The following is a 13,366-nucleotide window of genomic DNA, read 5'->3' on the forward strand; positions in this document are numbered from 1 at the left end:
CATTCTCCTGCCTCAGCCTCCCGAGTAGCTGGGACTACAGGCGCCCGCCAACACGCCCAGCTAATTTTTTTTGTATTTTTAGTAGAAACGGGGTTTCACTGTGTTAGCCAAGATGGTCTCGATCTCCTGACCTCGTGATCCGTCCGTCTCGGCCTCCCAAAGTGCTGGGATTACAGGCGTAAGCCACGGCGCCCGGCCAAATTCGGGAATTCTTAAGTGATGAATAGGGCTAGCCTCCATCTTCAACCTGGCCCACCTGATGGGAATGAGAAAGTGAGGGAGCCTCTGGAAAGGCTCTAAGTCACTACAAGGATTCAGAGGGGAGAGCTTCAGCCTGACTTGATCGGTGAGCACATGAATACGTCCTCAAGCTGTTTGTTCATCTCTGCCACACTATCCTTTCATTTGGGATTGAAATAAGAGAACAGCCTGCCCTTTGGACAATGTGTTTAAGCTTTTATTGTGAATGGTAAGAGCTCAGGGCCTTGAATCTAACCAACAGGTAGCCTAGATGTAAAAAGCATTAATTGGAAGACTCTTTTCGACAATTGTTCACAGCAAACAAGTTTAAACCAGAAGATGCTGCTTGAAAATCACGAATTTAGTCAAGGATGAAAGATACAAGAATAGTCAAATATTTTGCACAAGGAAATCTTGTTGATGATCTGTAGAACTGATGCTTGCAGAACGCAGTCTCTTAGGCGTTTTGTTTTTCTCCTTTGAGAGAGGCCATCATTGTCATTGCTGGTTCAGCTGGGGGGTTCCTTCCTCCATGTTGAGAACCTGGAGCAGAGAGTCTACCAACTTAAGAAATATTACAAAGAGTTCAGCAAACAGAGTGAGCTGAAGTCTAATCCTAGAAGTAAATCCATTCCTACAAGCCATCAGCATCACTTGGGAGCTTGTTAGAAAGGCAAATTCTTGGTTCAACCTAACACCTACTAAATCAGAAACTCTGGGGGCGGAGCGCAGCAATCTGTACTTTCACAAGCCCTGCAGGTGATTCTGAGCATGTAAAATTTGAGAACCAGAGCTGTCCCCCAGGACACAAGTTAACTTCTCCTTTTTTTTTTGAGCTACTGCATTTGGGGATCTTATTGTTTTATCAGCTTAACATGCACCCTGATATGATTACTCAGGTATGTTTTAACCAATGTTGGTTAATGTATTATCCCCAGGAACTTATTGCTAGAGGAGCAGCTGAGTGGTAAATTCTGGGAATGTGGAATTTGAATTCTTACTTTGCTTACTTTGACAATGCATCATTACACAAATCAAAGCTAGTTTCTGCATTACATAATTATACATTACAAACCTACAACTGTAAATGGTAGTAGTGTGGAAACTTGGGAAGAGGAGTTAATTTGGATTTCTGCCAATTCTAAATTTATTGTGGTTTTCTTGTTGTGGCTTCTGCTCAAATTAACTAAGACTAAAGAAAGAATGAGTAGTTATAATTTTAAAATACTTCTTTGTTCTCATATAGCACCCTTTACGCTGTGAGATGAAAAAATACTTTTCGTTGAGAATAAGAGCTTATTACTCTTCCCAAGATTCTCTGGCAATTCAGATTCCCCAACTTCCGTATCAGCCATTTGCTTCTAATAAAGGAACTACTGATATTCTTGGGCAAATTATTACCTCCTCTGGCTCAGTTGTTTTGACCATGGGCTAATGAGCCCAGGGCCTGGGGTTTGATTCCCACACATGCCAATTAGCTTTGCTCGCCTCCACCAACCCAGGCTGCCTTATTAAAGACTGCAGCCTGTCCGAAGATGCCACCACACATCTTGCCTTATGAGTCATTGGTCATAAAACGGGCCAGCTAATGTGTGGGGAAAAAAGTCTACATAAGTCTCCCAGTGGCTCAAAATATTCAATAAGAGAGGTTTGGCTGGAGGGAATAAAACTAAAAGGAAAAAGAGAGTTGTGGAACCTAGGAAGATCAAGGACCTGGGAGGCAATGGGCAGGCTCCGTTGTTGGGGGTAGGGAGGAGCTGTATTCCAGGTGGGAGCCAGCTTTACTCTGCTCCTTCATAGAAAGTGCCAGGATGGGCCGGGCGCGGTGGCTCACGCTTGTAATCCCAGCACTTTGGGAGGCCGAGGCGGGCGGATCATGAGGTCAGGAGATCGAGACCACGGTGAAACCCCGTCTCTACTAAAAATACAAAAAATTAGCTGGGCGTGGTGGCGGGCGCCTGTAGTCCCAGCTACTCGGAGAGGCTGAGGCAGGAGAACGGTGTGAACCCGGGAGGCGGAGCTTGCAGTGAGCCGAGATCGCGCCACTGCACTCCAGCCTGGGTGACAGAGTGAGACTCCGTCTCCAAAAAAAAAAAAAAAAAGAAAGTGCCAGGATAATCAGAAGGTTATGAGTGATTCTTGATTGTATGTTGCTTTTTCTATATTTGGCACTTCCTTTGGAGCATTTCAGATATTCAGAAAAAAGACCTTGCTATTCTCTGTACTGATTTGATGAGACAGTGAGAGCAGTCCCTTAAAAGTGAAGAACGAACACATTTACTTTCTTTCCATAACAGCCTTTGTAGCTCACTTCCTTGCCCCCTTCATGTCCACTAAATAGAAGGAGAGACCTAAGCTGCAAAGAATAAGGGACTAAGTCCAAATTATAAAGGGAGACCAAAGGCCAACTAAAACCTCCATTGAAACTCGGGACAATGCACAACCACATCCAGGATCGTGGATGAGGCCCTGGAGCTTCAACCATGGGGATGAGTTTCATGTTGCAGAAACAGAATAGAGTCTCAGGTTGCAGAAACCATGGGGAAAATGTTCCATTAATTGCAGAATAGAATTAAAAGATTTGTGAGAAGGGCACAGTTAAAAGGATTAAAGTTAACCTTGAACATTGCTGGGCATAATTGCTCTGAAAGTTCTGGAGCTGTTTCCATGGTCGAGTAATCTAGTTTCAGTGCATATTACACACATCCTTTATGAATTAAGTAAATATCTTTGTCATCAAAACATAGGAAATGCTTGGAGTTTCTAACTACAGCTCCAAGAGAGTTGGCAACAGTACGTGATGTTTTATTACTAAAATGAGAGAGGAGAGCATATGTAGATAGTTTTTAATTTTAAGACCAGTCCTTCAGCCTCTGAAAACTCCTGCTGCTAATTCTGGCAATGCTTAGCTAAGTTATTAAGTTTCTCTCTAACACTCCCATAACTCTAAGATATGGGAGATGTATGGGTTTCTAACAGAACTATTCTCTTGGCACCCCTTCTTTTTGAACAAGATCATTGTAAGGTGTTTTCAATTTTCATAACAGCATACTTTCATTGAGGTGGAATTTCCAGTGCAAGAGAAGCAATAAAATATTTTGGTCTCTGCAAAGACTAACTGTGGAATTTGTTTTTGTGTTACTAGGAAATATAGCCAAAAGAATAGTACCAATGTGTGCAATAACTAATTATTCAACTGGAGGTGGAATGACATGAGTCGGGCTTTCTAAACTTGTAAAAAGAAAAACAATGCATAAAAATAATAGAAAAGCAAAGCCTGATTATTTTTTATAATCTTTTTGATGACCTTTTTCAGTTCACTTGGGATAAGGACTGCCCCGTTTAAGCAGTCACTCTCCGCGGCTGCCCACTCAACCCATCCTATTATACTGCTACTCAGACACCTTTGTGGAGCTATTCTTTTTACTGTTGCCTTTGAAGCTTACAGAATATTTTTCTGAATATGGTGGAAAATTTTTGATCCTTAAGGAAGGAGTTGAATTTGCCAAAAGATTCCAAAGATATGCAGAGCCAGGTGGAGGACATAAAATAACTCAAACTGGTCACTGCTGTTTGTTTCAAAAATGAGGCACTATAGAATAGTAACATGATTGTGTGTTAGTAGAGGGGAGTGTTTCACGAACGAGCTATGAGGGCAAGTCCAGTTCAATGTTTGCAAAAATTATTTTCGAGGGTTTTGTGGTGGCAATTTTTGTTAGTGTTCAGACAAATGAGAAGGGTACTGTTGTTGGATATCCACCTACAGCAACTCCGGCAAAGCACCTGACCATGAAAAAGGCACGGCCAGCTAGAATCTGAGAAGCCACCTGCAAGTTCACAGAGCCCTCAGAGTATGGGATCCATCAGTAAAGAAGGTGGCTGATGACATAACACCTATGACACAGGTATGGACCAGACAATCGCTCGGGGTTTCGTACAAAGTTGGTATTTATTTCTGTATTGGTTTATTTAATCTGGGATTTTTTTTTTTTTTTTTCTGAATAAAAGCTACAAAGACTTTCCCTCTAGGTGCTTAGTGCAACAGGTGAACTTCAGTTTCCATTTAGCATAGAAACCCACATTTGGGAGGCCGAGGCTGAGGGAAATCACTTGAGCCCAGGAGTTTGAGACCGGCATAGGCAACATAGCCAGTCCTTGTCAAAAAAAAAAGAGAGAGAGAAAGGAAGGAAAGACAGACAGACGAAAGAAAGAAAGAAAGAAAGAAAGAAAGAAAGAAAGAAAGAAAGAAAGAAAGAAAGAAACCACATAGCCAGAACTTGTAAAAAAAGAAAGAAAGGAAGGAAGAAAAAAGAAAAAAAGAAAAAACAGAAAGAGAAAGACCACAATAGACCCAAAGGGCGGCTTCCCTCCAGAAAGCCAGCCGAGGCTTGGCAAAGGCAGCTCTGAGCCCCTAAAGGGGCCATCAGTCTTCACCATGAAAGAGTGAAGAAGGAAGCTCTCCAAGTACTGTGAGTGGAAAGCAATATTATTTATTGTCAGAGGCAACAAGAAGCAAGGCCTTCAGCCTGGATCCTTTATATTAAGATCAATGAGGACCATTTCTGGAAGATGTCTGGCATGGTACAGACTGTCTGAGGCAGACTGAGCACAGGCCCTTACCCTGATTTTATCAATGAAAAGCTATGGGATTAGTTTCCTTACCTCTAAAATGGAGAGAATAATAGCATCTTCCTTCTAAGACTGCTGTGAGCATAAGCTGAGAAAATGGAGGTAAACTGCTTAGCCCAATACTTGGATTATCGTAAATATTCAGTAAAACTAGCCACCGTTGTTATTTTAATTATTACTTTGTATTTTATTATACATTTCATGGAAACCTAAAAGTTAGTGATAATCACCTCATTTTCAGTTGCCTTGCTTTCTTCCTATAAATTTTATTCTCTCTTATCTTGCTCACTGTCTTTGTAACTCAGCATTGCCAGTTTAGTATAATTATTTTCCCCTATCCTCTATAAAATCATATACAGGATGAATTTGTTGATCTTAGATATGTTCACTGAGTTTTAAAATATTAGGATGAAACCTGAACTAGGTACTCCTGGAACAAATATGAAGAAGTGCTACTTTGTGTCAAAGGCAGCAAACAAGAATGCTGTCTTCTAAAAATAGGAATGTCCACTAGTGTTCACCAGAAATAAACATAAAATCTGTAGATCCACAAGGATTTACTCAAATAGTTTGCAGACTCACTATCAAAACATTCTGGTAGGGCCTGTGTGTTAAAAAAAAAAAAAAAAAATCCCACCAATGCATAATAGCAAATAGACAAAATTGCTGAAAAAAAGCTCCTAAATTGGAATTTGGAATCAATATCCTTTTGACCATATGTCAAAAAGAAAAGAACGTAGAAATTGTCTGTCAATGTGCTTAGCATGTATTGGTGTTAGCCTAACGTAGCGACTGTGAAGGTTTATATCATAAGCGATTCTATTCTTCCTCATTTGAACTTGCCCTCTTTCCACCTCTCCCCAAATACCTCCCACCCCATCTTGCATGTATGTTTCTTTTACCTTTGCCTTTTGAACCTACATCTTTGAAGTTGCTGCTATCCTCTGAATCCCACGAAGGCTGCTGATTGCCCAGGGCCTTGGGTTGAGGTGGCTGGTGGTTTCTGTTCTCCTTTGCTTCTATGAGACCCAGCAAATTCCTTGCAGCTTCTTCCCACCTGATGTATTCTCTCAGCTGCTGCTTCAGGCTCCCTCTCTCAGAAACAGAAGAAGACTCCCCTGTGCTCTTTTTCCCCATTAAGTGCCCTGTAAAAACCCAAACAAAAACACTCAGAATGCCACAAATTTAACCAAAGGGAGTGAATGAGTAAGAAATTTAAAACCAATTGTGTTTGTGCTGCTTCCTCCTAAATGCAGAATAAATCATGTTTTATTATTAAGAGTTAGTTCATAAACGACAGATAGATTTTGCTCTCTGTTCAAAATGTGCAATGAGCTAGACAGCATTCAGAACTGCAACCCAGGAACCCTGGGTTTGGTTCCAGCACCTCTCCTAACTAGTTAGGTGACCTCTGCCAAGTCTTTTAGCACCCCAGTCTTCAGTTTTCTCAACTATAAAATGAACAGGGTAGACTAGATTAAACCCAAGGAGGCTTCCATATCTAAAATTCTATCATCAATTCTGTGTGCACCAAATTCTATTTCCAACTGAAAGATGGAGTTTAAACATCTTCCCCAGCCAATTTTGAATTGCTGCTGAAAATAAAAGTCTCCATGCTTTTCTTTGTGTGGATTTTTAAAAATATTGCTTTTCTTTTATCTGTAGTAAAAAAAAAATACCAAAGGAATTTTTCATTTAAACTTTCTCAGAATTTTAGTTGAGATTGAACCTAGGAAACTACCTAGATTTACTGTTTGTTAAGAGTATAGTGGAAAACAAGCCCCGGGTAACACTTTACAGCCGCATAAATGCAGAATTTTCTCTTGGGTGTCTGAAAGTTTATCAATGGCTCCAGGAATGTGTACTAGCCGTGTAAATAATTTTTTTAAAAAACTGCTGTTAAGGAGGCCAACCCCCCCAAAACATGAAAATTTATGTATGCAAGAGAGGATAACTTGGAGTCAGAAGTGGGTACAGAATTCAAGGTCTGCATTCTTAACACTTCAGACCCTTGCTTGAATATTCTCATGTTCTCTACGTCTTACAGCTGATTTTTCCTCTCTCCATAACTGGGCTTTGTAGCACTTTGAAATTTCTTTTTTTTATTTAGTCATCAATTTTAATCACATATCATATCACTCCGCACATACTTAAAAAAAAAAACAAGTAAAATACGTTAAGATATTGCAAAAATGTCTTCAGTACAAAGTCTGTATCTTCTAAATGATTTTTAAAATCATGGTTGCCAATGTCCACATTTTTCTACAAGATATTCTCCACTGTGCCGTTAAGAACATTAAAGAGGCTGGGCGTGTTGGCTCATGCTTATAATCTCTTTGGGAGGCCCAGCAAATAGTATCACTTGAGGCCAGGAGTTCCAGACCAGCCCGGGCAACATAGAGAGACTCTGTCTCTACAAAAAGAAAAAAAAATTAAAATTAGCCAGGCAAGGTAGCATGCGCACACAGTCCTAGCCACTCAGGAGGCCGAGACGGGAGGACAGCATGAGTCCAGAAGATTGAGGCTGCAGTGAGCTATGATCGTACCACTGCACTTTGAAATTTCTAATGTCAACAAAACTATGGTGCTTTTGATCTAAAGTGTGCGAGGAAAAAGGTCTTTGTGGTTCCAACACTGACTGGCATTAGAAGTATTTAAGGCAAACATAAAATTTGAAAGATCTTCAGTCTTAAAATGGAAAGAGGCCCCTTCCCAGTTCTATCCACCAACAGAGAAGCCCTCACTGTAACTTTATTGCTTTTATGTGTATTGCGATTTGCAGTTTATGGGATGTTTAAATGTGCTTGATTTCACTTGATCCATATGCTAATTGGTTTGGTGAAAATGAGACTTGCCAGAGGTCACACAGATGTAAGCAACTATTTTAGGATTAAAATCAGCTCACAATCTAGACTACATTATTATACTGCTTGGCAATGTCTTTTAACTTGCTAAGAATATAAGGTAGCTAAAATTATTCTGGGATCTGGAAATAAGGATAAGGTCTACAAAAGGCTTTCTAGTGTTATAAAAATAGGGATTATATGCCAATATATCATGATGCATTATGTAATTGAGAAAAACTCTATGAGTATTAAGGAGCATTAAAATCAGGTTGTACTGCATTGCAGTGTGAGTGAGCGTTTGCCAAATTGCTTGTGACATGAGACTTCACACAATTTCAGGATCCTAACTGGGGATACTGTCCCGAGCGTAGGCCTGGAATCCTGAATGATTGGCTCCTCATGTATCAGCTTGGTCACGTGGTACTCAGATATCCACTCAATAACCTTGCATTCCGCCATAACAGTGATTATGTTGTGCAACTTCCCAGGAAGTAGTGATGCATTTGGCTTTATTTATATGGAGGAAATTAAATCATGATGGTTGGAAGGCAGGATTAGAATCCTGATACTCCCAGTAATGACCTAGATCACCTTGCCCTTCTAACTGCCTATCATCTAGTTAGAATGCTGGAAATGAGAAAGAGTTATTGCCAGTAAAACAGAGGAGTGATGCAGATATCACACATAAGAACCTCATTTTTGTCACGCCTGAATAATTTTGTGGACTTTTCTAAAATGGGAGGAGAAAGTCATTCTCCATTCTGTCATTGTACTAACTTTCAGTACTTGCATATATGGGGAATGTGTGGGGATCAGTTCTTTACCTCTAATTCCATAGACTGGTTGTTAAGGAGAGCACACTATCTATAACATCCCAGGGAAGTACACATTCCCTGGGTCCAATTTCGCTTTTGAGCTAGTGACTGTCAACCAAATCATCATCTCCATGGCAACATGGATGATACGCCCACTTCCACCTCTTCTCCCAACATCATCTGTCAAGTGCCCATATCATAATAATGGAAATCTCACCATAGACAAAAGAAAGGCACTTGAAAAAATAAAACCTTGGTCAGAGAAAAAAAGAGGTTTTGTTCTTTTTATTAATCATTTAAAGATACTACTAAAGGGAAGGTTTGAAACAGAAATGAATAAGACATAGATGAAAGTGTTGAGTACTACTAAGAAGTAGTTTTTTTGGACCCACACTTAAATTCTATTCCACAGTTTCTGGGGCCATAACAAGCCATTCTGCAGCTGAATACTGGTATTTCCAAATTCAACCTTCTGGGATATGCCTCACGTCCAAGTTAGAACCACAATTAGGAGCACTTCATGGGTGCACAAGGAATAGTAGCCAGTGTAATTGTTGTCATATATTTTCATCACACAAACAAAACATTTCCACGAACATCAAGCCAGATAAGAATTTGTCAAGTTTTCAAGCTGTTAACCTTTTTTCCATTGCTGCACCATGCTTCTCTCAGCTGGAAGAAGCAATTTACTTACCAAGCCTGTAAATGTGTGCTGACAGCATCCTCATGGACAGCAGTATGTAGCTTTGGTTTTACATAATTAAAACTAAACTACATGTCTTTGGTGATTGAAGAGGATAAGCTTTTTCTTGAGATAACTGAAAGCTAAATTTAAAGTGTAACATCATTCATCCTTGTCAATGCTCATATTCCAACAGAGGGCATGTTACTCAAAGCAAATGTTTTCTCAACTGCAAGGTAATTTTAGGCCAAAATGTGAGTTTCTCCTTCTCCTCCTTCTTTCCCTTGCTCCTCCTCAACTCTGCACAGTTATCAAAGGGAGAAAAAATAGTGCGTTTGAGAATAAATATGAAAATGGTATTTGGGGTCACCACTGGTTGGTATTCTTTCGGGTTGGGAATGCTCAAGTACCACTATGAAGGGCAATTAAATGGCAGACACCCTAAATACCTGGAGACAGATGTTCTGCAGAACTAGAGCAAATCAAGATTGGCTTGACTTGCACCAGAAATAACATGATGCCACTCCCCAGTTAACTCTATTGTCCTCCTTTGGGCCTGCAAGGGTTACCTAATAATAAGCTTTATTAGTACAATAATATAGATAAGTAAGAAGAGATTGGGAATCCAGAAGTTTCATTCCACCTTTCCAGCCCCATTGGCTGGTGGCTGGGCCAGATAATGGCCACTTGATCTAAGCTCCCAGAAGCCCTCTTAAGAAGCATCAATTCTAAGTTTGGATTCTTCAACACCTGTTAAGCATCCTTCATTCTTGAAATGGAGGGTTTTTCAGCTTCACCCATTCCAACCTCTCCTCTCCACACCAGACTGCTGGGTTCCTCCTGTCCCTCAGCGATCACACATCCTCTCATCTCTGGAACTGTCAAGACTTGGCAAATGATTATTTTAGCAACAGTGGAAACCACTCTATTGCAACCCAAAGATCTCGACTTCCCTTACAAAAGCACACATGACACAGAAGAGCTGAGGAAGCAACAGTTCCAGTCCCACTCCTTTCCCCAAATTATTTGTCTTCTATCAAGATTTGTGAATCAGCTGATATATGAATTAGCAAGTACTTGTTCAACACACCGTTCCCCAGTGCCCCTTCTAAGTAGATGGCTAAGGAAATACACACACACACATACACACACAAACACACACAGAGGCACACACACATACACACTCTTAAATCTCTTCAGGGATTAACCAGCTTCCCACGAAGCTGGTTGGGGTTGTTGTAGTTGGCTTTTGTGGGGCGTGTGGGTGGGAGAGTGAGGAAGTTGGACGCTCTGCGTTTGCTGGAAGACGCTGAGAGCCCTGGGGTGATGCTGGGTGAGCCGAGGCTGCCAGGCACTTCCTGCCTCCCAGCTGAGCGAAAGTAGCGAGTGCGCGCAGGGCGGAATCCTGACCCCACCCGCAGGCGCCCTCCCCACCCGCAGCTCAGCGGTCCTCTCCGCCCGGGTTCTGGGGGCCGTGGCGAGGGAGCCTCCAAGCCGGTGCCTAGAGAGCAGGACCTGTTGCAGAGGGAATGGGAAAGGAGCGAGGGGAAAGGGCGAAGTCGTGGGTCTAGAGGGGCGGAGAAAGAACGGAGCTCAGAGGGGCAGAGAGATCAGGATGAGCTTGGAGAGCAGGCAAGATTCCCCAAGCTCAGAGCCTGCTGGCTGGAAAGAGGGAGGGCAAAAGGGCAGGGAAAAGAATATCGCTGCAAAGCGAAGAGAAGGACTGAGGAAACTCCAGAGAGTCACAGACAGGCGGGATTCAGGGCACTGCGCACTGAACAGATGTGAAACCCAGGGCGGGAGCGCTGCGCCCTAGGTCCCCACACCTGTGGCTTTGCTGGGCGCATAGGCGCAGCTTAGATTTCAGCCGATGCCCGTCGGTGTTGAGGCCACCGAGCTGGACCAGGGTTCTGAGATGCTTTCAAGGGACAACGCTCCTCAAGATTATTCTAAGAGAGTACCGTGCCAGACAGGTTGAGACTAGGCGGACAAAAGGAGATGTAGGATGGGCACAGAGGGAAGGTGATCTGCACCGGGGTTGGCTGTTAGGAGCTCGGGTGCCCTGGGGAAGACGGGGAGACAGGCTGGAAGCGAGCGGGAAAGGATCAGGGGACCAGCCTGCGGCTGACGAGGGACTCATGGGCTCCCTAGAATGGGGAAAGGTGGGGTGGAGTTTTAGGAGAACCGGGAAGGTGTTTCCGTAGAAAGGTCACAACAAACCCAGCTCCCAAAGCTGGGCCAGGGAAACGCAAAGAAATGGGGAGACAGGTCCCCTCCGGCTGGCTGATCCAGAGGAGGACAAGCGCGCGGCTCCCGTGACCAGGACACTCACCCACCGCCCAGTGGTTGCCGCGCGGGTACATCTTGGTCAGCACGGTCCCTCCGCCCGCAGGCAGCGGGACCGCTCGCCCCCGGGGCGCCTGGCAGAGGACCAGCGCCAGCAGGACCAGCGGGAGCTTGCGGCCGCGCATGGTCCCGACGGGAAGCCCTTGGAGCGCGCCGGAGAGGCTGGGAAGAACAGAGACTGGTGACCCGGACCTCGGAGGAGCTCCGCCGCCGCAGCCGCTGGTGCTACTGCTGCGGCCTCCACTAGGGCCCCTACTTTATATGGAAGCCCGGGCGGGGGGGCTGGGGGGCTCTTCTACCGCGGACCAGAGCGCTCTGACGTCTCCCTATTGCTAACCGGTGCGCTGGGACGCCCGGTCCGGAAAACCATCCATCTCCCCGCCGAGTGATGAAAAGGCTGAGTGTACATTGCCCCCTCTTTTTTCCTCGTAGCCCCGTCCGCCTTCCCCACATCGGATTAATTCCGCCGGTCCTCGACGCCTTCCATCCAACACAATTTAGTGAACTCCTCCCTCTCCAGGCTCGCCGGCGCCTCCAGCGTTAGCTGCCTTGAGATTCCTGGAGAGGGCGACCCCGCTGCCTGATCTGGGGTGGGGGGTGTAGCTAGAGACGGGTGAGCTCTAAAGATGGATGGGCTTTGCTGGAGGGATTTGGAACCACCATTTGAAGGCCTTCTGATTCTCCACACCTTTCTCTTTGTAGGCCATATCTTTGCTGTCCCAGCCCATAGATTTCGGGACCTTGCCTCCTTCTTGCAGATCTCTCTCTCTTTCTCTGGACCTTGCCTCTTTCTTGCAGATCTCCTCCGCTCCTCTCCCCTCCTCTCCCCTCCCCTCCCCTCCCCCCCCCCCCCCTCTCTCTCTCCCCTCCTCCCCAATCTCTCTCTCTCTGTCTCTCTCTCCCCCTCTGCTGCCCTCCACCTTAAGGTTAAGGGCAGTATCCTTAACCCACCTGGTATTCCCAGGCAGCCCTGCTCACTTGTATGGCAAGACAGAAGACAGCCGGCCCTTTTCACAAGCATGCAGCTTCCATGGAATAGAGAAAGAAACTGTTTTATGCTAGTTTCCCTAGGCTGCCTCTACCTGAAAGCTCAAACTGTCCCTAAACTGCCACATACACACCCCTCCAGAGTTGCTCAACGTTCCTCTGCTCCTTCTGTTCTCAGATCTAAAGAATGGTCACCAGCCCAATCGCCGAGGTTCTAAATACCATGGATACAAAGGGGATCAGCACCATAGCAATGCAACAATAAATAGAAGCTGGTAGGATGCTGTTGCCCACGTTTTGGCTGCCAGAGTTGGCCGTGTGGTTGGAATAGGTGAGGTCTATTCCTCCTCAAATGCTTTTTAATTGCCTCCGTGGTGGGTCTTTAGTGTTACATGTCAACATGGTGTTGATATTGATATATTGATATTGATAAAGTTGAAAACATACACTTGTGTCTGAGTATCTGCTGATTCAATACATTCTTTTTTTTGAGACAGTCTTGCTCTGTCACCCAGACTGGAGTGCAATGGCATAATCTGGGCTCACTGCAACCTCTGCCTCCCCAGCTCAAGTGATTCTTCTGTCTCCGCTTGTGGAGTAGCTGACATCACAGGCATGCACCACCACGTCTGGCTAATTTTGTATTTTTAGTAGAGATGAGGTTTCACCATGTTGGCCAGGCCGGTCTTGAACTCCTGACCTCAAGTGAGCCGTGGCCTCCCAAAGTGCTGGGATTACAGGCATGAGCCACCGCGCTTGGCCTTCAATATATTCTTAAGTGATTACACACTCACATTGTATGACTGAGTATTCTTAGATCT

General features: G+C 44.1%; 1 protein-coding gene across 11 annotated transcripts; it reads right to left on the reverse strand.

Annotated features, from left to right (window-relative positions):
• Nucleotides 1-435: 435 nt before the first annotated feature.
• Nucleotides 436-12,713, reverse strand: GRP (gastrin releasing peptide). Of its 11 annotated transcripts, none has more exons than XM_058439763.1 (4): nucleotides 12,537-12,713; nucleotides 5,791-6,014; nucleotides 4,903-4,957; nucleotides 483-804 (listed from the first exon to the last, which is right to left on the reverse strand). In XM_058439763.1, the coding sequence occupies exons 1-4, from the start codon at nucleotides 12,577-12,579 to the stop codon at nucleotides 698-700; spliced, it is 429 nt and encodes a 142-aa protein (XP_058295746.1). In that variant the 5' UTR covers nucleotides 12,580-12,713; the 3' UTR covers nucleotides 483-697. The 11 variants fall into 11 exon arrangements, with proteins under 11 accessions (XP_058295747.1, XP_058295742.1, XP_032007588.1 ...); XM_058439760.1 differs by having other exon boundaries at nucleotides 12,510-12,713; XM_058439758.1 differs by lacking the exon at nucleotides 12,537-12,713 and adding an exon at nucleotides 11,545-11,762 and having other exon boundaries at nucleotides 483-797.
• Between the last annotated feature and the right edge of the window lie 653 nt (nucleotides 12,714-13,366).

The sequence above is a fragment of the Hylobates moloch genome, unplaced genomic scaffold (assembly GCF_009828535.3).
Source record: "Hylobates moloch isolate HMO894 unplaced genomic scaffold, HMol_V3 SCAFFOLD_5, whole genome shotgun sequence".
NCBI classification, from domain to species: domain Eukaryota; kingdom Metazoa; phylum Chordata; class Mammalia; order Primates; family Hylobatidae; genus Hylobates; species Hylobates moloch.

What these genes read in the sequence shown, in the direction of transcription:
- GRP (XM_058439757.1), bottom strand. Translation starts at nt 11,683, where the DNA reads ATGCGCGGCCGCAAGCTCCCGCTGGTCCTGCTGGCGCTGGTCCTCTGC. An exon ending in ATAGCAGCAACTTCAAAGAT is followed by an intron (nt 4,958 to 5,790) that starts GTAGGTTCAAAA and finishes CCATTTTCTCAG; the next exon opens with CTTATGCTCACAGCAGTCTT. An exon ending in TTATTCTCTCCATTTTAGAG is followed by an intron (nt 805 to 4,902) that starts GTAAGGAAACTA and finishes ATATTTCTTAAG; the next exon opens with TTGGTAGACTCTCTGCTCCA.